General features: G+C 42.5%; 1 protein-coding gene across 1 annotated transcript; it reads right to left on the bottom strand.

The window, feature by feature from the left end:
• Positions 1-1194: 1194 nt before the first annotated feature.
• Positions 1195-5102, bottom strand: PDCL (phosducin like; the record flags this gene model as incomplete). The annotated part of the gene is made up of 3 exons (XM_080709552.1): positions 1195-1746; positions 3275-3456; positions 4931-5102. The coding sequence occupies 3 exons, from the start codon at positions 5100-5102 to the stop codon at positions 1195-1197; spliced, it is 906 nt and encodes a 301-aa protein (XP_080565678.1).
• Positions 5103-25124: the final 20022 nt, after the last annotated feature.

Here is a 25124-nt window from a genome sequence, read left to right as displayed (position 1 = left end):
ACTCTAGGTGATAGGATTAGAGATTATTCTAGTTTTTTAATTTTCCTCTGTATTTTGGTCAGTTTTCCTCTATTGACTACGAATTATTTTTTCAATATGCAAAAATAGGTTTTTGTTGTTTGTGTCTTATGGTACTGGGGGTGCAACCCAGGGGCATTCTACCTCTGGGCTACACCTTAACCCTATTTTTTAGTCTTTATTTTGAAACAGGGTCTCACTAAGTAGCAGAGACTGTCCACGAACCGCGATCTTCCTGTCTCAGCCTCCCAAGTGCTGGGATTTCGGAGCACAAAGCATGCACAACTATACCCAGCAAAAGTTGTTTTTTTTTTTAAACCTAGATTAAGTAAAAAATGACCTTGTTAAAGTAACAGTGAGACAGAGAGACGCAAAAGCACCTTACTGAAAGCTTCCCGGCTCCACCCCAGCTCCCATGTATGGGTCGATGGCACGCTTGCCTTCTAGCCTGAGGATGGCAGCCAGCATAAATGGTTCCTCCTGTTCCAGACCGCAGTGCTGGAATAGCAGAGGCCACCTCTCCTGACTAGGCAGGCAAATGTCACCTGGAACTTTTCTGGCTTCGTTTGCTTGTTTCTTGTTTGGTTTTGATTCTGTGGTGCTAGGGATCAAATCCAGGGCCTAGTGCATGTCAGGCCAACACTACTGCCCAGCTACTTCCCCAGCCTCGTCTGGAACCTTAATACAAAACCCTAGTGGAGAAGAGGGTCTATAGGAAAAAATTCAACTGCTTTGTAAGGCTACAGATCAGATTTCAAGTAAATATAATTTACAATCATTTGATTAAAGAAATACACTATTTACACTGCAAATAACACACTAACTAGAGAATTCTACTCTCAGAGCTGGCAAAGACCTCTGAGATCACTGGGAGACAATTTCCAGAACACTGGCTCTTGGTACTGTGTAAATATTGACTGGAAACAATAACAGGGATGTCATGCTAGAAAAAGCTCAAGGGCCCGGCTTCCTGTTTATAAGATTGTAAGTCATTTTATTGCTAGCCACAAGGTGATTCAGCATTTTGATTTAATCTAAGAATTTCTTGGCTTTCCAAATAATAAAAAGGACTACAAAGAAAAGCTGAAAAGTCAGAAGACATGGGAAGAAACAAAAATAAACACAGACATGTGTTTTCCAGCCCAATGAGAAATCTACGCAACTAGATGGGTCGGTTCAGTCGAGTTCCAGATCGCTCTCCTCGCTGTGACAGGCGGCGGAGTCACGCACCGATGTCAGCACCAAGATTTCCTTTTCTGGAAGTAACCCAAATTCCTGTAGAAAGGCTTCAAGGTCCACAGCGAAGAAATCTTCCCCCAGCTGGTCAGTGACACGAACAAAATTGCCAATCAATTCGCCCCCCTTGTAGATCAGCAGGGCGGGAAGGGCATTCCGGGTAAACCGAGTGCTGGCTCCAATAACTGAGCTCTTCACCCGGCAGAATTTGACGGCCGGGTACTCGCCAGCAAGACAGATCATGCAGCCATTCATGGCTTCGGTCCCTGGAATGCCATCCTCATAAATATGGACCATGATAAGGGTGGTTTTCTGCTCCTTATCGATCATATCTAGAAAGCCTTCTCCACTGGGGATCTCGAACACCTGCTTGAACTGGGGCCCCTTGTGTAGCTGCTGCCGCATCTCTTCCATCCTCTGCCTCCGGTACTGCTGCAGAAACTCTTCGTCATCCTGGTCCTCATTCATCATGGCGAAATCCTTGAGAGTCATCTGCAGGTGGACCAGCAAGTGAGCACCAACGCAAACCTTGCACGCTCATGATAAAGGTCAACGTGCACTTGTGCTCCTAAGACGCGAAGTGCCATACAAGTACTCTACGTGCATGACATCTCACTGGATTATTTGGGTTCTTGGGTGGGGAGGGGTTGTTTACAGATGGAGTCTCATTATGCCACCCAGGCTGGCCCTAAATTCCTCAACTCGAGCAATCCCTCCATCTTTAGTCTCCCAGTCTTCTAAGTAGCTGGGACTACATGTATGTATCACACTGCCTGGCTCTTAATGAATTCTTACAAATAACCGCACACCTGTAATCCCAGTACTTAGGAGGCAGAGACAGGAAGATTGCAGATTTAAGGCCAATCTCAGCAACTTAATGAGACACTGTCTCAAAATAGAACAGTAGCCAGGTGTAACAGTGTAGGCCAATAATTTCAGTACTTGGGAGGCTCAACCCCTAGGAGAGGGGGAGAGAGAGGGAGAGAGGGAGAGGGAGAGAGGGAGAGGGAGAGAGGGAGAGGGAGAGAGGGAGAGAGAGGGAGAGAGAGGGAGAGGGAGGGAGAGGGGGAGAGAGAGAGAGAGAGGAAGAGAGAGAGGAAGAAAGAGAGAGAGAGAGGAAGAGAGAGGGAGAGAGAGAGAGAGAGAGAGAGAGAGAGAGAGAGAGAGAGAGAGAAAAGTAAAATAATAGGGCCGAGTGTATAGTTTGGAGGTAGAATGCCCTTGGATTCAATCCCCACTACCAAAAAAAAAAAAAAAAAAAACCCACCACATCAGGAACTTTATAATCCTATTCTATAAATGATGTTCCAAAACTTTACATTAATTATTGCATAAGTTTACACAAGTAGTAAGTATAAGACTAGGACTCAAAGTAGTTATTTTCTGTGTGTGGTGGTAGGGATTGACCCCAGGGGCATTCTATCTCCGAGCTATATCTCCAGTCCTATTTTATTTTTTATTTTGAAACAGGGTCTCACTAAGTTACTGAGGGCCTCACTAAGTTGCTGAGGCTCGCTACAAACCTGTGTTTCTCCTGCCTCAGCCTCTCAAGTGCTGGGATTATAAGCGTGCACCACTACACTTGGCTCAAAATAGACTTTAAAATACGTGTGTGTGTGTGTGTGTGTGTGTGTGTGTGTGTGTGTGTGTGTGTTTTATACTGGGAATTGAACCCAGGAGCATTCACCTCTGAGCTACAGTGTGTGTGTGTGTGTGTGTGTGTGTGTGTGTGTGTGTGCATGTGCGTGTGTGTGTGTGTGTGTGTGTAGGGGGTATTGACCCCATTTAACCAATGAAACAATAGATTCAGAAACAAAGAGATTTATTTTTACCTGGTCACTAGTGGCAGAGCTGAGATTCAAGCCGAGGCGTGGCTTGAACTGGGTGTGGCTCTAGACTTTCCCCTATGCTCCACCGCTTCTCTGAGGCCAAGCTCAACAACCTCTCCCTCCCGAGTCCCCGAGCTGAGTTCCAACAGCCCCAGTGCAGCTTCTGAGAAGAGCTGGGTGCTGCTGATTACCTTCCCACTGAGCTTCTCCTGGAGGTCCTTCTGCTTCTGCTGCTCCTCCTCTTCATCCAGATGGGACCTGCAGGTCATGGACAGCTTCTTGATCAGCCTCTCCATCTCCCGGCACTGCTCCTCCCGCTGCTCCGTCTCCAACTGCTTGAAACGGCGCCAGTCATTGATCACACCTTTTGGACCTGAGTGGCATGAACAGGGATGTGACGAAGAAGATCGACCGGGCAAGGAGTTCTGGACCATCTCTCACATCTGTCTGAAGCTTGCTCTGTCTAATGTAGACCTTCAGTGTCCTCAGCCAGAGGGCAGAGCGGTCTACACACAGTGAGGTGCACGATATTGATTAAATGATTATCATGCCTATAATGATCAAAAGGCTAAGCTAATGGCCAACATCAGAAAACAAGTGAAATAAAGTACGATACAGGCACTCAAGGGAAAATAACACTTAGAATGAAGCAGCTCTATGTTTCTTGCCTGAAAGATACTCTGAATATACTCGGTTAAAAAAAAAAGACAAAAAAAAGACAGGCTGGGCGTGGTGGCACACGCTCGTAATCCCAGCATTCAGGAGGCGGAGACCTGAAGATCACGGTTTGCAGCCAGCCTCAGCTACTTAGCAAGGCGCTTTGCAACTCAGTGAGACCCTGTTTCAAAAATAAAAAAGACTAAAGTGTAGGACTGGGGGTGTAGCTCGGAGGTACAATGCCCCTGGGTTTCATCTCTGGTAACACACACACACACACAAAAAAAAAAGACAAGTTGAGCACAGGGACACATAGCTGCAGTCCCAACTACTTGGGCATCTGAGGCAGGAGGATCACTTGAGCCCAGGGGTTCAAGGCTAACCTGGGCAACATAGCAAAACTCCATCTCTTAAAATAAAAATAAAAAGAATATGAATCATCCACCAGGATGGCAAAATTTATGAAAAAGTTTGATAACCCAGGAGGAAAAACATAGAAATGTTGTACTGCTGGTTAAACTATGAATTGGTATCACCTCAATTGACAGCAATTTGACAATATTAAAATGTAAAAGTGGAGCCAGGCATGGAAGTGTATACCTTTGATCTCAGTACTTGGGAGGCTGAAACAGGATCATAGGTTGGAGGCTCTCAGAAACTTAGCGTCACCCTATTTCCAAATTTAAATAAATAAATAAATAAATAAAATAAAATAAAATCAGTCTGGAGGGTATAGTTCAGAGGTAGAATGCCCCCAGCTTCTATCCCTAGTACCAAAAAAAAAAAAAATTAAAAAATACAAAATAGGTCTGGGGGTTGGTGGCAGGAATAGCCCTGGGTTCAAATCCCAGTTCCACAGGGGGGGAAAAATTGAAATATGCCATTTCTAGAAATTTATACTACCAACATACTTATGTCTATGATTTATTAGATATCAAATTTGGGAATTAGAATTTCAACCCAGAAAAGCCCATTCACTGCCATTCTGTTATGCATACACAGAAAAAGTCTACACACACACACACACACACACACACACACACACACACACACAATGACAACACAGTTTATCTCAGGAAGTGAGACGCAGTTAGAGACAAGATCAGGAAACTTGTGATTGATATACACTGATATTCATAAGCTACGAATATCTCTAAAGACTGTTCGCAGAGCTCGGGGCTTCCCGATACCTGTATTAACTGAGATGCCTTCGCCTGCCAGCTCAGCGTCCGCAGGCATGGAACTGCTGGCCGGGGCACCTCTGCCCCTGTCCCTGTCTCCATGGTCACTGTCCTCGTCCTCACTGCTGCTGTAGTAGTACTGTAGCTTCTCCCCCAGCAACTTGTCATCCAGGGTTGTCATGGTGCCTGAGAGAGGGCAATGCATCAGGCTTTTTGTTGGTTTGAGCAAGAAAGACATAAATCTGAAGCGTGGGGGCCCATTTGAGCTGAGATTCTACAATTTGCAGAACCCTAAAAGTGTTTTTATTTTTCTTCCCATAAGCAGAATTTCAACAAATCCCATGATCCCATGTGATAGTTTTTTATGTTCTTTGGTACTGAAGGTTGAACCCAGAGGAGTCTACTTCTGAACTACACCTTCATTCCTATTTTTATTTGGAAAGAAAATCTTGCTAGGTCACCAAGAGTGTATGTGGCTGAAACTGTCCTAAATTTGCAATCCTCCTGTCTCAATTCCCAAGTACTAGGATTACAGATGTGCACAGCCCAGCCAGCTTATTACGCTCTTTTTATAGAAGGTTAAAACTGAGGTTCAGATAAGGGAAGTTTCTTTTCCACACTTTCCAGTAAGAAGTGGAGCTGGTAACAGGCCCCAAGGATGCCTGACTCCAGGAGCCTCAGGGGTGAATTACTGTCTTCCCAATAATGTACATTTGTACAAGGGCACTGGCTAGGAGGAATCTGCTTTACTGACTGCTGGTTTTTATCCATGCATACTTTTAGATTTCCTACCAACTAAGACTGCTGAGGAACTGAAGAACTGAGTAAGAATCCTCAGGAAAAACTTCAAAAGGATTCATCAAGAGTATGAAGCTGAGTCTAAGTCAATCAATTGTTTCACTTGGTCTCCAGAGCCCTCCCAATTCTGCCTAGTTAAAACTAGGGCTGTGCTAAGATTTTAATAACCACCAAGTGTTTCAGGACCACAGTTAGGTCCATGAAGCCAGAATGGCAAAAAAAAAATAAAATAAAATAAAAAGATAACCACTACTACTACTTCCCTGAAACATCCTCAGACTATGCTGCCTATATGAAAGATGTAGTATGTGTCTGTTAGACACCATGACAAAATGACTCTCTATGCCCATGACAAAAATTAAAGGGCAAAGGGCTCTTGAAAGCAGGAAGCCCCAACAACTAAACCCCATATCCAACGCCCAGCACAATACCTTTGCACAATATGATAAACCCACACAATGGCAGTCTGGATCAGTAGAGAAGAACAGATAAGGAAGGTGGTGAAAAGGAGGCAAGGCTAATCGAGAGAAAGGTGCAGGTGCCAGGGACGACAGAATCAGACTTAAGGAACGTGGAGTTGCCAGGGATAAACACGGGGACGCAGAGTGGGTAGAGAGCGAATAAGACACGTTGAACTCTAAAAGAACTAGGACCAAGGAAAAGTGCACCAAGGAGGCGGGCCGATGAAGGGGCGCAGGCGGGACCTCGGAGGGGAAAAACCAATGAGAAGTGACGAGGGCGGGGCCAGCAGTTGCGCGAGGAGGCAGAGCCAATGAAGAGGCGAGGGCGGGGCCAGCGGAGCAGCTCGAGGGAGGTGTTGGGACGCGCGGTTGGGTGCACAGAAGTGGCGGGGCGGGCGGAGAGGAGCGCGGAAAGGCGGAGCCCGCCGAGGGGGCGGGGCCCCCGGAAGGGCGGCGGAGCGGGGCGCGGAGCCTTTAGGAGGATTCAGGAGCCCTAAATGCAGAAACGAGGCAGGGAAGTTGCAGAGACCGCGGTGGCCGGAGACCTGGCAGTTTTATCTAGGCTCGCCAACCGCCCTTTCACCCGCCCATGCCCACCGCTTCCTCCTCGCTGACCCCGGTGCAGTTACCCGGCCTAGCTCAGCCTGGATCCCCTTGGGCCAGCAGCTCCGGGCACCAGGAGGAAGGGAGCGTTGACTCGGAGGAAGAGAGGCGGCTCGGCGCTCGAGCGCTAAAGAGAAAAGCCACCAAGTCGCTAGAGCGCGGACCAATGAGGCGGCCCTCCTGCGTCACGTGGACACCGCTGCCCAGTCAGAGGGAGCCGCTCCCAGAGCCTGAGACCAGCTACGGATCCGGCTTTGGGACAAAGCTCCTCCCTCTTTGTGTTTTGGTTTGTACCTAAACAAAAGGTGAACTATATACTCCCAGCTGTGAACAACACGAAAACCTTTTCGTTTTCTCTTTGAAGTTTCCAAAGCTATCCTGAGCATATTTTTATAGGTTCCGTCTATTAAGATAGAAAACTGACTCAGAAATGTTAAGTGATTTATCCAAGAATACATAGCCCTTATATGCAAAACTTAGATTAAAACTTTAAAAAATAAAAGAAAGCCAGGTTCAAGTCTGTAATCCCATTACCTGGAAGGCTGAGACAGAGGATCGAAGGTTCAAGGCCAACCTCAACAACATAGTGAGACTCAGCGATCTAGACTCTGTTTCAAACAAAAAAAATAAAAAAGGCTGGTAGTGTATCCCAGAGGTAGAATTTCCCTGGATTTAATCCCAGTGAAACATAAATTAATTAATAAAATAAAGTTCTTAATTCAGAGAGAGGGGTTCTTAATTTGTGGTTCTAGTTGAATATGTGCACATTTCTCTGTGAAACCTTGATTCAGGTTATCAAAAGGGTGAGAAAACACTCCCACATCTTGAACTTTAAGAATAAGTCAGGAGCAGGCATGGTGGCACACGCTTGTAATCCCAGCATTCGGGAGGCTGAGTCAGGGGGATAAAAGTTCGCGGACAGCCTCAGCTATTTAGTGAGGCCCTTTGAAACTCAGTGTGGCTTGTTTCAAAATAAAGAATAAAAAATAGGGCTGGAGGTGTAACTTGGAGGTAGAATGTCTCTGAGTTCCATCCCCAGTACCGCAAAATAAATAAAAAAGAATAATTCATTTAAAGAGTCCTATAGGGACTTTTTACATTTTTATTTGCAGAATAAATATCTTAATAAGCTTTGTGTGAATAGCAGACTTTGAATATGTTTGTAGTCTGCTTTGTAACTGTTTGTAAACCTTGTTAACCCAGGGTCACTCTACCTCTTTGCTACACCCCGAACAGGTTTTTGTTGTTGTTGTTGTTGTTGTTTTTTGTATTTTGTATTTTAAAACAGGATCTTGCTAAATTGCCAAGGCTGGTCTTGAGTCTGCAAAACTTGATTTGCTTTGAATGGCACAGACAACATCCAGCAAAAGCACCTCTCCACAGATCTCCATAAATATTTGTTAAAATGATGCCGTTTACAGCTTGCCGTGGAGCAAGGCCGGTGCTGGGGCCTCCAAGGCCGGGATCAGAGCCTGTTGAGGGGTTAGGCTGGTGCCGAGGCCAGCGGCCGGCATCGGAGCCTTCCGTGAGGCAAGGCCGCTATTGAGGCCTCCGAGGCCGGGATCGGAGCCTGCCGAGGGGTTAGGCCGGTGCTGGGGCTAGCAAGGCCGGCATCAGAGCCTGCCATGAGGCAAGGCCGGTGCTGGGGCCTCCGAGGCCGGGATCGGAGCCTGCCGAGGGGTTAGGCCGGTGCTGGGGCTAGCGAGGCCGGCATCAGAGCCTGCCATGAGGCAAGGCCGGTGCTGGGGCCTCCGAGGCCGGGATCAGAGCCTGCCCAGGGGTTAGGCCGGTGGCGGGACCAGCGGCCGGCATTGGAGCCTTCCGTGAGGCAAGGCCGTTATTGAGGCCTCCGAGGCCAGGATCAGAGCCTGCCGAAGGGTTAGGCCGGTGCCGGGGCAAGCGGCCAGCATCGGAGCCTGACAGGAGGCTGCTATTAAGGCCTCTGAGGCTGGGATCAGAGCCTGCCGAGGGGTTAGGCCAGTGCTGGGGCCAGTGAGGCTGGGATTGGAGCCTGCCGTGAGGCAAGGCCGGTGCCAGGATCTCGGAGGCCGGGATCAGAGCCTGCCAAGGGGTTAGGCTGATGCCGGGGCCATCGGCTAGCATCGGAGCCTGCCGTGAGGAAGGCCAGTGCTGGGGCCTCCAAGGCTGGGATCAGAGCCAGCTGAGGGGTTAGGCCAGTGTCGGGGCCAGCGAGACCAGAATCGGGGCCTTCCATGAGGCAAGGCCGCTACTTGAGCCAGCGAGGTCTGGATCAGTCCACCGGGTAGCCAGGCTACTACTGGGGCCGTCAAGAGTGGGATCGGTATTTTCAACGCGGCATGCACAGAGAAATATCGCAGAAAATTAAAACCAGATGCTTCCCCTAATCAGCAATAACTAGGAGGAAAGGGGCAACAGGAAGTGGTCAAGCTATAGAAAGGGCCCTATAGTGAAGCAATTAAGGTGACCAATCAGAGGGTATGGAATAGGGGAGGATGGAGCCTCTTTAAAGTGCAGGAGGTACATAAACATATGTATCAAAGTTAATCACCAAACAATCACCAATAAAAATTAAAATTAAAATTAAAAAAATTAACAAGACAGACTAGTACTTGAAAAAAAATAATGCTGTTTAATGCTATTTAATGTTGCTTTTATTGTTCTCCCTAAAAGAGTGGTCTTTTTCTTCTGTGTTGGGTCCTTGGCCTTCAATTATTTTTTTTAAATTTAGGTCTAAGCCACTCCCGTAATCTCAGTACTTGGGAAGCTGAGATAAGAGGATTGCAGGTTTGGGGACAGCCTCAGCAACTGGACAAGGACCTCAGCAACCTAGCAAAACACCGTTTTAAAATTAAAAAATAAACTGGGCGTGGCACGCATGCTTGTAATCCCAGCATTTGGGAGGCTGAGACAGGAGGATCGAGGTTTGCGGACAGCCTCAGCTACTAAATGAGGCACTCTGCAACTTAGTGAGACCCTGTTTCAAAATAAAGAATAAAAAAATAGGGTTGGGGTATAGCTTGGAGGTAGAACTGACCTTGAACCTCATTCCACCTGAAAAGTAATCAGGAGAGACCTGCACTTGATTCAACTCTCAAAATGTACCAACACCTGCATTTATACCTACTAAATGAATCACCAATTAAGTGTATCCCATTCCTTGAACCTAGTAATGGGACTCTACCCCTGAAATCACCTTTTTTTCCTTAAACATTCAGTAGAATTCACCATTGAAACCATCAGTGCCAGACTTTTCTCTTTTGGAAGACTTTTATTTCATAAACATGTTTTAAAAAATAGGTGCAGGTTTTCTTGAGCCAAGTTTTAGTAGTTTGTGTATCAAGAAATTGTTTGATTTCATCTATGTTGTCAAATATATGGGCATAGAGTTGTTCCTACTATTTTTTCTTATTCTTTTAACACCCGTGAGGTCTGTAATGATATTTCCTCTTCTGTTCCCAGTATTGATATGTCTCTATTTGATTCGTGATCGGTCTGGTTACAGGTTTATCAAATGTCTTGGTCTTTGCAAAGAACCAGCTTTTTATTTAACTGATTTTTCTCTTATTGTTTTTCTGGTTTTGACTGTATTGGTTTTAGCTCATATCTTTATTTTCTTCCTTCTCTGGAGCTTTGGATTTGTTCTTTTTTTTGTCTGATTTCTTAGGGTAAAAGCTTCAATATTTTATTTGACAGCGTTATTGTTTTCCAATATAAGCATTTAATGCTGTGCATTTTCTTCTAAGAACTGCCTCAGTTGAGGCTGGCCGCGAACCTGCGATCCTCCTGTTGCAACCTCCAAGTACTGGGATTACAAGTGTGCACCGCCACACTCAGCTGGTTGGTTGTTTTTCACACATGTCTTTTTCTTGTGCTTCCATTTCAGTAATTTATATTGACTTATATTCAACTTCACTGACTCTTCCCTGGGCTGTGTCACGTCTACTGATGAGCCAGCCAAAGCATTCTTTCTTCATTTCTACTACTGAGTTTTTGTTTTTTATACTGGAGATTGAACCCAGGGGCCTTCTACCTCTGGGCTACACCCCAGCACTTTCAGTCTTTATTTTAAAACTGGGTCTTGCTAAAGTTGCTGATGCTGACCTCCGACTTGTGAACTATAGACCTACTACTGAGTTGGCTTTTTTTTATTTGTCACTACTGAGTTTTTAATTATATATATATATAATATATATATATATATATTGTGTGTGTGTGTGTGTGTGTGTGTGTGTGTGTGTGTGTGTGTGTGTGGTACTGGGGATGAAACCAGCATCATTCTACCTCTGACTACACTCCCAGCTGTATTTTACTTTTTATTTTAAAACAGGGTCTCATTAAGTCGCAGAGAGCCCTCACGAGGTTGCTGAGGCTGGCCATAAACCTACAATCCTCCTGCCTGAGCCTCCCAAGTACTGGAATTAGAGATGTGCACCACCTCGCTTGGCTTTTGACTTCTAATCTTTATTTGAGTCCTTCTATGGTCACCAACGCTCTTTTGAAATATCACATCTCACATCTTGTTTCTTGTAGAACATTTCCCATATTATCATTGGTACTTTAAATTCCCCAATAGTTACACCATCTGTTCACATCAGATTCTAATAATTACTTTGATTTTGTGTTTTTTCTTGTCTTATGCCTTGTAATTTTATTGTTGTCATTGAAAGCTGGATATCTTGTATAAGACAGTATGAAGTGAGGTATATAATTTCTATACCTGAAAATGGACGGGTCTTTTCTTCTGTTTAATATGGAGTTTGAGTTCCTTTAGGTAGGACTTGGGCTTAGTTGGGTTTTTTTTTTATTGCTAAGGCTACTCTCAACTTACTACACATAAAGCTGGGCATGATGGCCCACACCAGCAATCCCAGGACTTGGGAAGTGGAGAAAGGAGGATCACAGATTTTTGAGACCAGCCTCAGCAACTTAAGACTCTCAGGCAACCTAGCAAAATCCTGTTTCAAAACAAAAATAATGAAAAAGGGCTGGGGCTGCAACTCAGAGATAAGAGTGCCCTGAACTCACATAGCTATCTATATCTAGCTACCTTTCTTTTTCTCTCTCTCTCTCTCTCTCTCTCTCTCTCTCTCTCTCTCTCTCTCTCTCACACACACACACACACACACACACACGCACACACTCACATAGAGATATATGTTTCTAAGGTAAAGGCTGGTCATCCAGAAGACACTTCTATTAGATTCTGAGGTTTTAGATATCCCCTGTGTACCGTCTACTTGTAGGCTCTTGCTCCAACCCATTTTCTCTCTGAAAAGTATTCTACTGTTACTTGCTATTACAAACTTGTTAGTTTGGTGTTGGGTGATGGTAATATTCCCTGTTGTTCTGATTAAAAGTTTAGTCTTAGCCATGTATTGTGTCTCTGAGTTTTACAGATACAGTCTAATGGGTTTCCCTATTCCTCCTCTACTATAGTTATAGACCCAGTGTAAAATCCTGCCTCTACCCAGGGGTATGAAACAAACAAACAAACACGCTTTTGCTTGTTCCCAGCTGAAATGAACTTTCATTAACACCCTAAGGGCTCTACTTTCCCTGCCCACAAATTAGGGAATTTGTTTCTTTGCTGAAATAGGGGAGCTGGGTCTGGGTGGTTTCCTGCTCCTTCTGAGTACATGCCATTTCTTCCTCCTGGGTCAGCACCACAGTATTTCTTAGCCTACTTTCTTTTCTTTTCTTTCTTTCTTTCTTTCTTTCTTTATTTCTTTATTTCTTTTTTTCTCTTTTTTGCAGGTCTGGGGATGGAACCCAGGGGCATTCAACCTTTGAGCTATACCCCCTACCCCATTTTTTAAATTGTTTTTAATTTGAAATAGGGTAAGTTGCGGAGGGCATCACTAAGTAGCTGAGGCTGTCCGCGAACCGCGATCCTCTTGTCTCAGCCTCCCAAGCACTGGGATTACAAGCCTGCACCACCACGCCCGGCTAGCCTCCTTTCTGATAATTTCTCTGAATGCTTGGCAAGGAGAGCAAGAGCTTGCAAAATGGCAGAGATTCCCCTTTAATTTCTGCAGCCACCAGGGGCTTTATCCTGCCTTGTCAGCCTGTACTTAACCCTCACCAACTTGTCAACTACTCTAGCTGAATTCTTAACTCTTCTTATTGGTTTCCTCTAAATCAAATGAGAAAGTGCTCAAGTTTCTTCTCCGAGGTTTCTGAGCAATTGGTTGCTCTGTAATCTCAGCTCTCTGATGACAGAACAGGCATATATATGGTCGGTCCCCAAGGAGATTCCACACACGCCACAATCCCTGGGACTGTGAATATGACTGAAGCCCATGCAAGGTGAGCACACCTCTGACACTGTTTTTTCATTGTTTCTTGTTTGCCTCACTCCCCAAATCATTAACCAACAAAGGCAACCTTGCCTGAAAAAAATAAAGGAAAACATCAAAGAACAATACCAGCCATGCAGCCTTCTAACCTATAATATTTCTTTAGGTTTACAAGAACTAGGACCCTCTGGAATGCCTGGTGACTTGTGGACAGTATCAAAGCTATGTCAAAAGAACTGATGATTGCAGGAATTAATACCATCCTAATGCTTACCTGGCTATACCAAAATCAGACTCCCAGAAAACTCAATATATCAATATAAGTTTTGTACCTGTGACCCCTGGCAAGATGGAATTGGATGAATGTCCCCCATTTCCCAACTTGCTGCTCGTTGCCAAAAAAGCTTTCTCTTTTTCCATCACTCTGTCTCTTGAGTTATTAGCTTCACTGGGCTGCAGCAAAACCAGACCTTTCAAGTTGGGCGTGGTGGTGCGCACTTGTGATCCCAGCATTTGGGAAGCTGAGACCAGAGAATCACGGTTCACAGACAGTCTCAGCTACTTAAGTGAGGCCCTCTGCAACTTAGTGAGATGAGACCCTGTTTCAAAATAAAGAATAAAAACTAGGGCAGGGGGCATAGCTCAGAGGTAGACTGCTCCTGGGTTCTATCCCCAGCACCGCAAAACAAAACAAAAAGACAACCTACTGTTAAACACTACCTTGTGTGGAAAAACAGACTCTGCTGATAAATTACTGTCAGTTGATTTTTTATTTTTTGTACTGGGGATTGAACTCAGGAACATTCTACCTCTGAGCTATATCCCCAGTTCTTTTTATTTTACTTATAAATATTTATTGCATTACCAGAGATTGAACCCAGGGGCATTCTACCTCTGAGCTACACCCTCAACACCATTTTTTATTTTGAAACAGGGTCTCACTGAGTTGCAAAGGGTCTCACTAACTAGCTGAGGCTGGCTGTGAACCGCGATCCTCTTATCTCAGCCTCCCAAATGCTGGGATTACAAGCATGAGCAACCAAGCTCGGCTCCCTGTCCTTTTTATTTTTTATTTTGAAACAGGGTCTCACTAGGTTGCCAGAGCCTTGCTACAGTGCTGAGGCTCTCAAACCTGCAATCTTTCTGACTCAGTCTCCCAAATATTGGGATTACAGGTGTGTGCCACAACACCTGGCCTAATTTAAAAATTCTAAACTAATCTTGCATTCCTGAGATAAATCCTACTTGGATTTGATGCAATATGTGTGTGTGTGTGTGTGTGTATACATGTGTGTAAAAATCCATGTATATACACATATGTAGACACACATGTATGCATATCATTTTTAAATTTGCATCTATGTTCAAAAGGAATATTAACCTAAAATTTTAATTGTAATAACTTGTGTGGGTTTGGTATCAGGGTTATATTTGAAGTTCCTTCCTCCTCCACTTTCAGAAAGAGCTTCTGTAAAACTGGCATTATTTTTATGTAAATGTTTAATAGAATTTACCTGTGAAACCATCTGGGTCTCTTTCTTCTTTCTTTCTTTCTTTCTTTCTTTCTTTCTTTCTTTCTTTCTTTCTTTCCTTCTTTCTTTCTTCTTCTGTTCTTTTTTATTTTCTCTCTCTCCTTCCTTTTGTATTGGAGCTTGAACCTAGAGTTCCATCCCTAGTTCTATTTTATTTTTTATTTTGAAACAAGGTCTGACTTGGCGTGGTGGCACATGCCTGTAATCCCAATACTTGGGAGGCAGAGACAGGAGGATCTGATTTCGAGGACAGCCTCAGCAAGTAGTAAGACTCTCATCACCCTAGCAAGATTCTGTTTCCAAATAAGAACTAAAAAAATTGGGCTGGGGGTATAGCCTGAAGGTAGAATGCCTCTAGGTTCAATCCCCAATCTCACACACACACACACACACACACACACACACACACACACACACACACACGGCCAGGTTCTCACTAAGTTGCTGAGGCTGGCCACAAACCTGCGATCCTCCTGTCTCAGTCTCCCTAGTACTGGAATTACACTTGGAACTCAATTTCTTTTTTCTTTTTTGCAGTACTGGGGATTGAACTCAGGGGCATTCAACCTCCGAGCTACACCCCCTGCCTTATTTTTCATTCTTTATTTTGAAACAGCGTCTAAGTTGCAGAAGGTCTCACTAAGCAGCTGAGGCTGGCTGTGAACCTGCAATCCTGTCTCAGCCTCTAAGTGTGCACCACGCCTGGCTAGCTCTCAATTTCTTCAGTAAACATAGGCTCTGGCAGGGAGTTTTTAAACTCTGGTGTTAATCTTTTATTTATTACTGCTCAGCTCCCAATTCACCCTTCAATCTATGCTCTGCAATAATGAATAGAATTCACTGAAGCATCTCTCCTCTGCAGTGAACACCACCATGGACTTCCTCAGTGGAGGGCATGAAAGAGCACTGCGCGAGGAGGGGCTCCTTGCTATTTTCTACATCTGTGTGGTAGGTCGGTGATTCAGACATAAGGATATCAGTGCTCTAAAACAGGAGGGTCACAGATCCAAGACCATCATCAGCAACTTAATGAAAACAAAAAAAATGCTTTAAACATTTTTCAAGACAAACAAAAGGCTAGCGGTGTAGTGTGTTGCTCAGAGGTAGAATGCTCCTGTGGTCCATTTTCAGCACACCAAAAAAAAAAAAAAAAAGGCCATCAATGAAGTGTGTCCCCAGTCATGCAACACACGTAATACACCTTGGTGACACTGCAACCTTGGACCGGCCTCCTGTGGTTTTCTCAACAGGGAAAACAGTGCCCTGAAGGCTTCCCATCCTCCATAAGCCTCCTGTCTGTTACTGGTGCCAAGTCCTTCTACGATATGTGCATCGCACCTGCAGCCTGGAGAGTAGCTATTCTACTTGCTCAGAAACCAGAAAACTACAACTTCTCCAATGAGATTAGGACCCCAGGCTTGGGAGAAGACCCTCTTGCCAAGTTTATCTTCCTTGGGTACTTTTCTTAAGCCACAAGGTATGCGAAATTTCCTTTTATACTCATTCGAGTTTAAAAATTCTTTGTAAATAAACTTTCTTCTATCCCGATTAGACAGATGAAACAGTTCCTAAATACTCCTGTCTCCTGGGATTCATGGCCTTAAATAATCCCCTCCCCTTGTGTGGGCTTAGCTTAGTGACTTGCTTCTAAGGATGCGGGTACCAGAAGTGATGAGATGTTGCTTCCAAGATTGTTACAGAACAGAACTTCTTTCCAGTTCTGTCTTGCTTGCTGCTTGTAGGAACAAATCATTGTGAGCAGCCCTACAGAGGCTTATGTGGCAAGGAACTGAAGACAGCCTCTAGCCAACAGGTAGTGAAAACAGAGACCCTCCTTCCAAAGGACAAGACTTCTCCCAACAACCATGGGAGTTTGGAGGCAGACGCTTCTCTACTTGGGCATGAGACGACTGTAGTCTATGAGAGAGCCCCTGAAGCAGATGACCCACTTACGTCACATCCAGATTGCAGACCTACAGAAACTATAAGATAGTAAGTGCTGCTGTGTTAAACCACTAAGTTTTGTAGAGTAATTGATGTGACAACAGGTAACTAATACAAAGGTTATTTCAGCCGGGCATGGTGGCACATGCTTGTAATCCTAACTTGGGAGGCTGAGACAGGAGGATCCAGGTTCGCAGCCAGCCTCAGCTACTTAATGAGGCCCTCCACAACTTAGTGAGACCCTGTTTCAAAATAAAGAATAAAAAATTGGGCTGGGGGTGTAGCTCAGAGGTAAAATGCCCCCCTGGGTTCAATCCCAGCACCACACACACACACACAAAACAAAAAAATTTATAAAACAAAACCCACAGGTTATTTCAATTTATTTTTCATCTTGTATCTATTTTGATTATATATATATATATATATATATATATATATATATATATTGTGTGGTACTAGGGATTGAACCCAGGGGCATTCTCTAAGCTATACCCCCAGGGCCATTTTTTATTTTGAAACCATGTCTTACTAGGTTGATGAGAGCCTCATTACTTTGCTGAGGTTGTCCTCAAACCTACAATCCTCCTGTCTCAGTCTCCTAAGCAATGGGATTATTATTATTATTTATTTATTTGCTTATTTGCTTATATTTTGCAGTACTAGGGATTGAACCCAGGGGCATTCTACCTCTGAGCTACACCCTAGCCCTATTATTTTGAAACAGGGTCTCATCTCACTACGTTGCAGAGGGTCTCACTAGGTAGCTGAGGCTGGCTGCAAACCTGTGATCCTCAAGTACTTGAGAGGATAAGCATGCACCACCACACTTAGCTCAAGTACTGGGATTAAAGGTATGTGTCACCACATTCAGCAGCAAGTTTTAAGACCTTCTAGTCTAAATTATTAACCTCTTGAAAGGCAGACAAGCATACAAAATTTATTTGCTAAAAAAAAACTTTAAAATAAAAACTATGCTCACACGAAACATATATACAAATATTCATAGCAGCTTTATTTGTAATAGCCAAATATTTGAAACAACTCAAATGCCCTTTAGTGGGTGGTTAAAAAAAAATCATGGCATACCCACACCATGGTATACTACTCAGCAATATAAATGAATAAACTATTAATACATGCAAACATTTGTATGGATCTCAGGGAAATTGTGTTGAGTGGAGAGGGCAAAGCCAGTATCAAAAGGTTACATAGAGTATAATTTCATTTATATAACATTCTCAAAGTGATAAAATTACAGAGATGGAGAACAGGTTAGTGGTTGCCAAGGTTTAAGACTGGGAGTATGGAACTAAGAGAGAAAAACATGATGTGACTATTAAGAAACAGAACACGAGGAATCACTAAGAAGGAACAGTTCTATTATCTTGATAGTAGTGATGGTTCCACAAGCCTACATGAGAAAATTCCATAAAACCACACACACACACACACACACACACTGTGCACATATACCCACAATTTAGTGTCCCTGAAGCTGATTTCAGTAAGGTCCGTGAATTATACAGATGTCTCTGTTAACATCAGAGGAATTGTGTGAAGGGTAATATAGTCCTCTCTACTTTTTGCAACTGCCTGTGAATCTGCACAACAAAATACAAAATTTAAAAAATACTTGATATCGCTAGTCTTTTGGCCTCAAGTACCTATTTTACATTGCATCTTCCATTACCTTCCTCTCCGTCTGATTCTTACTGAGATTGATGTTTTTTGTTTTTGTGGTACTGGGTACCAAATTCAGGGACAATCAACTACTGAACTACATCGCCACCCCCCCCCCCCTTTTTTTTTTGCAGTACTGGGGATGGAACCATGGGCCTCCAAGCTTCTCCTCCAGCCCTATTTTTTTTTTTTTTTCGGGTCTGGGGGTGGAATCCAGAAGCATTTAACCTCCAAGCTACATCCCCTGCCCTATTTTTTATTCTTTATTTTGAAACCGGGTCTCACTGAGTTGCAGAGGGCCTCATTAAGTAGCTGAGGCTGTCCACGAACCGTGATCCTCCTGTCTCAGCCTCCCAAATGCTGGGATTACAAGCGTGCGCCACCACGCCCGGCTTCCAGCCCTATTTTTTAGTCTTTTTAGATTTTTATGAAACAGGTTCTCATTGAGTTGCAAAGGGCTTTGCTAAGTAGCTGAGGCTATCTGCGAACCGCAATCCTCTGGTCTTCGCCTCCTGAATGCTGGGTTACAAGCATGCGCCACCACGCCCGGCTTCCTTATGTTTTAAGACAGAAGTGAGAACTCTAGTCAAGAAGCTATCCCATGAGTATCTGAGATAATCCACTGAATCACATGATCATTATTTCATAGCTATTAACAAAATCTTTTTTTTTTTTTTTTTTTTTGGTATTGGGAGATGAATACAGGGCTATCTCCAAGCTATACACCCAGTCCTCCCATTGTTTTCTTTTGTGGTACTGGGGTTGAACTCAGCGGCAATCTACCTCTAGTTACATCCCTAGCCCTTTTTATTTTTTGTATTAAAATGGTCTCGCCGGGTGTGGTGGCACTGCTTGTAATCCCAGCGCTTGGGAAGCGGAGACAGGAGTATCGTGCAGGTTCGAAGCCAGCCTCGCTGGCTTAAAAAACCCTGTTTCCAAATTAAATATAAAAAAAAATAGGTCTGGGAGCGTAGCCCGGAGGTAGAAGGGTTCCATACCCAGTACCACCAAAACAAAAACAAAAAACAGGGTCTCGCTACATTGCTAAGGCTGTTCTTGAACCTGTGATCCTCTTGTCTCAGCCTCCCAAGGTACTGGGATTACAGGCGTCCGCCATCACACCAGGCTTCCAAGCCCTTTTTATTTTGAAACAGAATCCTGCTAAATTGTTGAAGCTGGCCTGAAACCTGTGATTCTCCTATCTCAACCTTCCAAGTACTGAAACTAAAGGCCAGTGTCTCCAGGCTGGCTTAAAAATCTTTCTGGAAGAATTTCATTTCTTCCCTGTTTCCTCTCCTCTGCTTGGATCACTTATTCATGGCTTTTCCCCTTCTTTTCTGATCTCAACAGTTACTCTGGGGTTTATACAAGCTTATGCCTGACAATGATTAGTCTAATTTTGGCAATAGGACCCATGATTTTAGGCCAATTCTAATCCCTTAAAATATGTAGCTAATACTTTCTATATACATCCTGTCACTGTTCAGATCTGCTTTTCAAGTCCTTCTCTTTTCCTCCATCCAGCTGCCAACACTTCTTACCTACACTGTTGACCTGGCCTCCCTGCTGGTCTCTCTCTAGCTTCACCTTTTATCTACTGCCAAAGTGATCTAAATCCCAAACCACTCCAATTATCATAGTCTCTGTAGTATAGTAGTCAATGTCCTTCAAAGAGGTCCTACTGTACCTCTTCTAGCTGTGACAGGGTAAATTCTTTAAGGTCTCTGCCTCAATTTCCTTGTCTGTAAAAGGTGACAATAAAGGTCCTATATAATAATGTACCTATTAGACCTGTCTGAAACATATGAAGTGTTCTAAGAGTTAGCTATTTATTACTCAGTTAATCACTACTTCCTTAAACATCTCTTCCATTGTTATACTTAGGTGGAAATAGAATCAGACTTGAATCAGAATTCTGACTCCACTGCCTTCTAGTTATGAGATCTTGGCAAACTGTATAGCATCCATAATAAATATATAATAGGGGTTATAATATTTAGAGTGAAGGCAGGGAGGACATGGTGGTGCATGCCTGTTAACCCTAGTACATGGGAGGTTGAAATAGGAGGATCACAGGTTCAAGGCCAGACTTAGTAACTTAGCAAGATTCTCTCAAAATAAAAAGAACTGGGGTGTAGCTTAGTGGTAGAGCACCACTGAGTTAAAAAAAATAGTACATCTCACACACACATACACACACACACCCACACACACAGTGAATGATGGTTGTTAAGACTGTGTGGGTTCTGTGAAGGAGAGTAGAGGCTCTGGGACTTCCTTCCCTTTTTTCTGCTTGGTGAAATGGTAACTTAGCCTCAAAGTATAGCCCCAGATCACCAACAGAGAATCACCTCCTCTGGCTTCCACAGTGGTGGCATTTCCCTTTCTCGTTTTCATAAAGCTCTCTAAGCTCACGGGAAAATCTGGCTTTTCCATTTTCCACACTCTGAACTTCTAGAGAAGGGGCCTGTGTTTCTTTGACCTTTAACCTGTATGGCCAGCATGGACAGGGGCTTAAAACATATCAGAGGAGTTATAAAGCTGCAAGAGGCCCAGTAAAAATGGCATCTAGAATCACTCTGGCTGTTCTTTATTCATGTATATAAATATACTTTTTCCCTGAATGAAAGTGGCACTGTTTCTTATTTTTATACCACTGAGTTGACAGAATAAAAACAAAAATAACAACAACAAAAAACTACAGTTGATATGAACGATTAGGCCATCTATCTCTGTTCATATTCTAAAGCCCACAGAACTGTCTTCACACTTCCGTGACACACTGCTTTATATTAGCTCTTTACGTATCTATTTTTTCCAGTATCTACAACCCCATCTTGCACTTTAGAAAGTGCTCTCTATTAAAGTGATAGATATGTATGAATATAATGCACCAATAAAAAATTATTTTGAAAATAAATAAATATTTTGCAATGATAAAAAAAATAAAGTGATAGATAGAATTAAGAAATATTTCAACTTCACTGGATCTATTCCTTCATTTCAGGTCTTACCAAGGTTACTGGATGAGGCAGGTCACCATTTAATTTTTCACTTAAGGAGGGTCCCGTTAGCTTTGTTAAGCAAAAAATATTGCAAGAAAAATCAAGACAACTAAAATATAGCACAAACTTAATATTGACACTAAACAAACAACTTTTAAGGTGGACAAATAATTTTATTTTGTGCATGCAAATACATGTCAAGTACTGCAAACTTTTTCCATCAATTTCTCTCAAACACTGAAAATCATGATGCTCTATTTTGTGAACAGCCAAAGCTAATTACCTCTTCACTTCAGTGCTACAGCAAAAACACACAGATTCACTCTTTGCTATTCACTATCATCACAACCCTCATTGTTCCATCTCTGCCCTCCCCCCATATACAGGCCTTATAAATCCTAGCCTTCCCCATTTAATCCTATTCCTATAGCACAAAGGGAAACATTACAATTTGGAAATTCAAATTGAAATAAGTGGAATAGAATTTATTCCCATATATATTCCCCATTTCATTGTACAGAATTATTTTAAATTATAGTTTTAAATAGAAGCTGAGTATATGCCTTAAAAATGAGCATTAAATCCATCTTAGAGATGGTGCCTGCTTTTTACATGATGGGTGTACACCATCTTTAATTTCATTTACATTTCAATCGAACAATAGATTTGCAAAGAAAATGTCTAATACAGACGTAAAAATATTCACACTAGAGCTTCACAATCGGTTGTACAATTGACAAACAGGCCTCTTTTCCCAAACTTTCCAGCTAAGCAAATTTATAAAGTGTAATCAATGCAACAAGAAGAACATTTCTCTTTCACTTCCAGGGAAAAGAATATGCAATAAACAGTATAAATGCAGACAGCAGCTGCTGCAAGCTAACCACGATACTCCCAAGTGGCTGTACAGTGGATATGTGCAGTACAAATAAAAGCCACATGTGTTGTATCACAACTACAGTATAATTGTTTGCCCAGCTAAGAGAATGCATGCACTTCCATGCCTTGGGTTATAAAGTGAGGCCTAATTCTTGACAGGTTGATGGAATATGTGCAAATGATCTTGGCTTTTGGCAGTACTAAGTGCAGCCAGTGTCTGTTTTCCACTGGCTTAGGAAAATTTTTAAATTTTTATGTAAAAAAGAAAAACACTGCCAGCTTTGGAATTTGGGGAATAAATGCTCTTGGAGTAAAAATACAACTCCACTCAAAATGTGGGGTGTTCTGATCTGTAGTTTTGACTCCTTATATTCCCTTGCCAGCAAAGGGATACAAAGAAACTGGTAGTATAAAGGAGTTACCAGCAAAGTTATTCATTTTATCCAGAAAATGGGATAGTCCTTGAGCATGTTCTTTTGTGTTCTGCTTGTAGAAGGGGTCCTTATGCAGGAGTTACAGTAAGTGATCCCATCAATACTCTTCACTCACTAAAACACAAGAAAAGTTCTGCCAGGAAACTAATATAGTTGTAACCCAATTTTCCCCTTTAACAATTAGTTACCAATACTGGTGACAGTCTGCTCAGAAATGACTCATGGGAGGAAAGAAACATTCAGGTTCAAAGTTGAAATCACTTACTGAATCTGACTGTTCTAAATCCACCCCTGTGAATAAGACTGTATGAGCTTTAACATCTAAAATGCAAAAGCAAGTTTATAAAACAATTTTTTCAAATGTTCAAATGGCCCCATTTAAAACTACTATGAATCACTGTGCATTCTGTAATTTTCTCAAGACAGCATATAAAATTGGGATGTGACTTATATATATAACATCAATTTGAAATCTAATCCACACAAATGGAAGATTTTAGTTCAAGTATGGGTTTCACTTACTATTCTCTTACTAATGAGAATAGCTATGAGAGAAGGAAAGTTCTTTATGCCACTGGCCTAACAAAATCTGTCTCTGAAAATTACAATGCACAACTTTTCATGCATGACACTGGTTCATCGCATGGTATTGATAGTAAGTCACAGCAGCAAAGGCTAAGGAATCTGATTTGTTCAAGGTACCAACTGGAAGAAATGCATGTGTAACTTTCTCAGAATTCATACAATGAAATAAAATCACAAAAGAGAACTACCCATGCTATATCCACAGCATCTGAATGAGACAATGGGACATGAAAATTGAAAAGAAAAACAAAAGAGAGGGGGAGGGAGAGACAAGCGGGGGGGGAGGGGTCACCACTTTGTTGCTTTCCAGACCTCATACTGCTTTGTCCTGATTAGATCACTGATGACACATGCAGTTTAGTTACTAACATTACTAATTTCTTCTCCGTTGCTCTGTGGCCTTTGATTCTAAACATGTACATTACGTACATCACATGTTGTTAAAAGGGTCAAATAACCATTGTCCCCCATGGTTAAAAAGCCACATGCTAGGTCTGATTTGTACCATTTTCCTCTATAACATAGGTACCATTATGAAGGATTAAGACAAATTGTTCTTTCTTCGAAAGTGGCAGAGAACCAATGGCTTTACTTCACATTAAAACCCACCATGACAAACAGATGGTGGTCACCACACAGAGAAAGATGCAATACAGAATAATCTCAACACAGAAACAATTCCTATGTTGTTAGTGAGAAAGAGAGTAAGGTTTTAACAATAGAGAGTTACTGTTGTATGGGATCACCTGCTGCAAGACAAGCATTATTTTAATATAAATGTTTTGAGACATGCCGGTAAGGTTGGCAGGTATATACATACACTGATGCAAATGTAATTTACTGGACAAGTAGGCAAACACCTAAGCAGTTTATCCCAACCCCCTCTAGCAGAGCACAACCAAGTTTCAAAATTTCAATTTTAAAATTAAAAAGATAAGGTTAAATACACAAGATCAATTTATGTAGTACATATTCACCCTCAGAACGTGCTGAAGATGTTTTGTGTAGTTCTGTTGCACAGAGGGTTCTTTCCCTGAGGGCACATAAGGAGCTCTCGAACTGTTAATAGGTCTCTATTTTGTAACAAAATAGCAATTTTAAAATCTTAAAAAAAAATACATTACCTTCAACATGGAAGATCTCACTATTAAATATCCATGAAACAGACAGACTGGTTTGCATATCCTTTTTGGAATTACAAACAGCAAATAAAGTACATTGGAAGCATTTAAAATGTAATAAGCGCATATTTATAGAAAGGTTCTGATATAAATTATATAACAATCATGTTCCTGTAACACCCTAGGCTAATTTATAATGTCAGAAATAAGTTAATGTAACATGGTTTAAAACTCTTGTTCCTATTCATTGCAGGTTACAGAGTGAAATAAATAAAACGTCTTTGTAAGGGTGGGGAGCACTGGCCATGGCAGAAAGGTGCAGTTACTAACCAAAGGAAACCGAGTCAAGGCTGCTGTGCTGTTATGCTACAAACATACATCTTCATACATCTGAGTATTAAATAAATGTGTAAGATCTTCCATACTGACACCAGAATATCAAAACTACCCCTTTGTTTCTCAGGTATATTTACAACGTATCAGTCACCTTATGAGCATGTTCATTAAGACAGGTATCAAACACCAGTATTTTACTCATTCTGATCAAGAAATTTCAGGGAAATGCCAACCCTCCCACCCCTGGAAATGTGCACAAAACTTTTATCAAAATCTTATCTGATACAATGCTGTGGATTTGTAAAATAACTAAATAGCTCAGACGACCAATAACATGATCCTGTTTAAGCATCTTGCTAGCAGGAAAAGCCCTTACATACAGTACACCTGGTGAAAGATCAGCTTGGCTTAAAATATTCCAGTACAATTTTCAGAGTAAACAACTTCACAGAAGTTAATTAAAAAATAATAACAAAAGTCAAACTAATCTTAAAGAAATGGAGGAAAAACAAAACGACAAAACTCTATGTAAGATTATCAGGAA

This window comes from Muscardinus avellanarius (genome assembly GCF_963383645.1).
Source record: "Muscardinus avellanarius genome assembly, chromosome: 13".
Taxonomy (NCBI): Eukaryota; Metazoa; Chordata; class Mammalia; order Rodentia; family Gliridae; genus Muscardinus; species Muscardinus avellanarius.
Note: the sequence above shows the minus strand (reverse complement) of the source record. Positions and strands in the feature narration are given on the sequence as shown.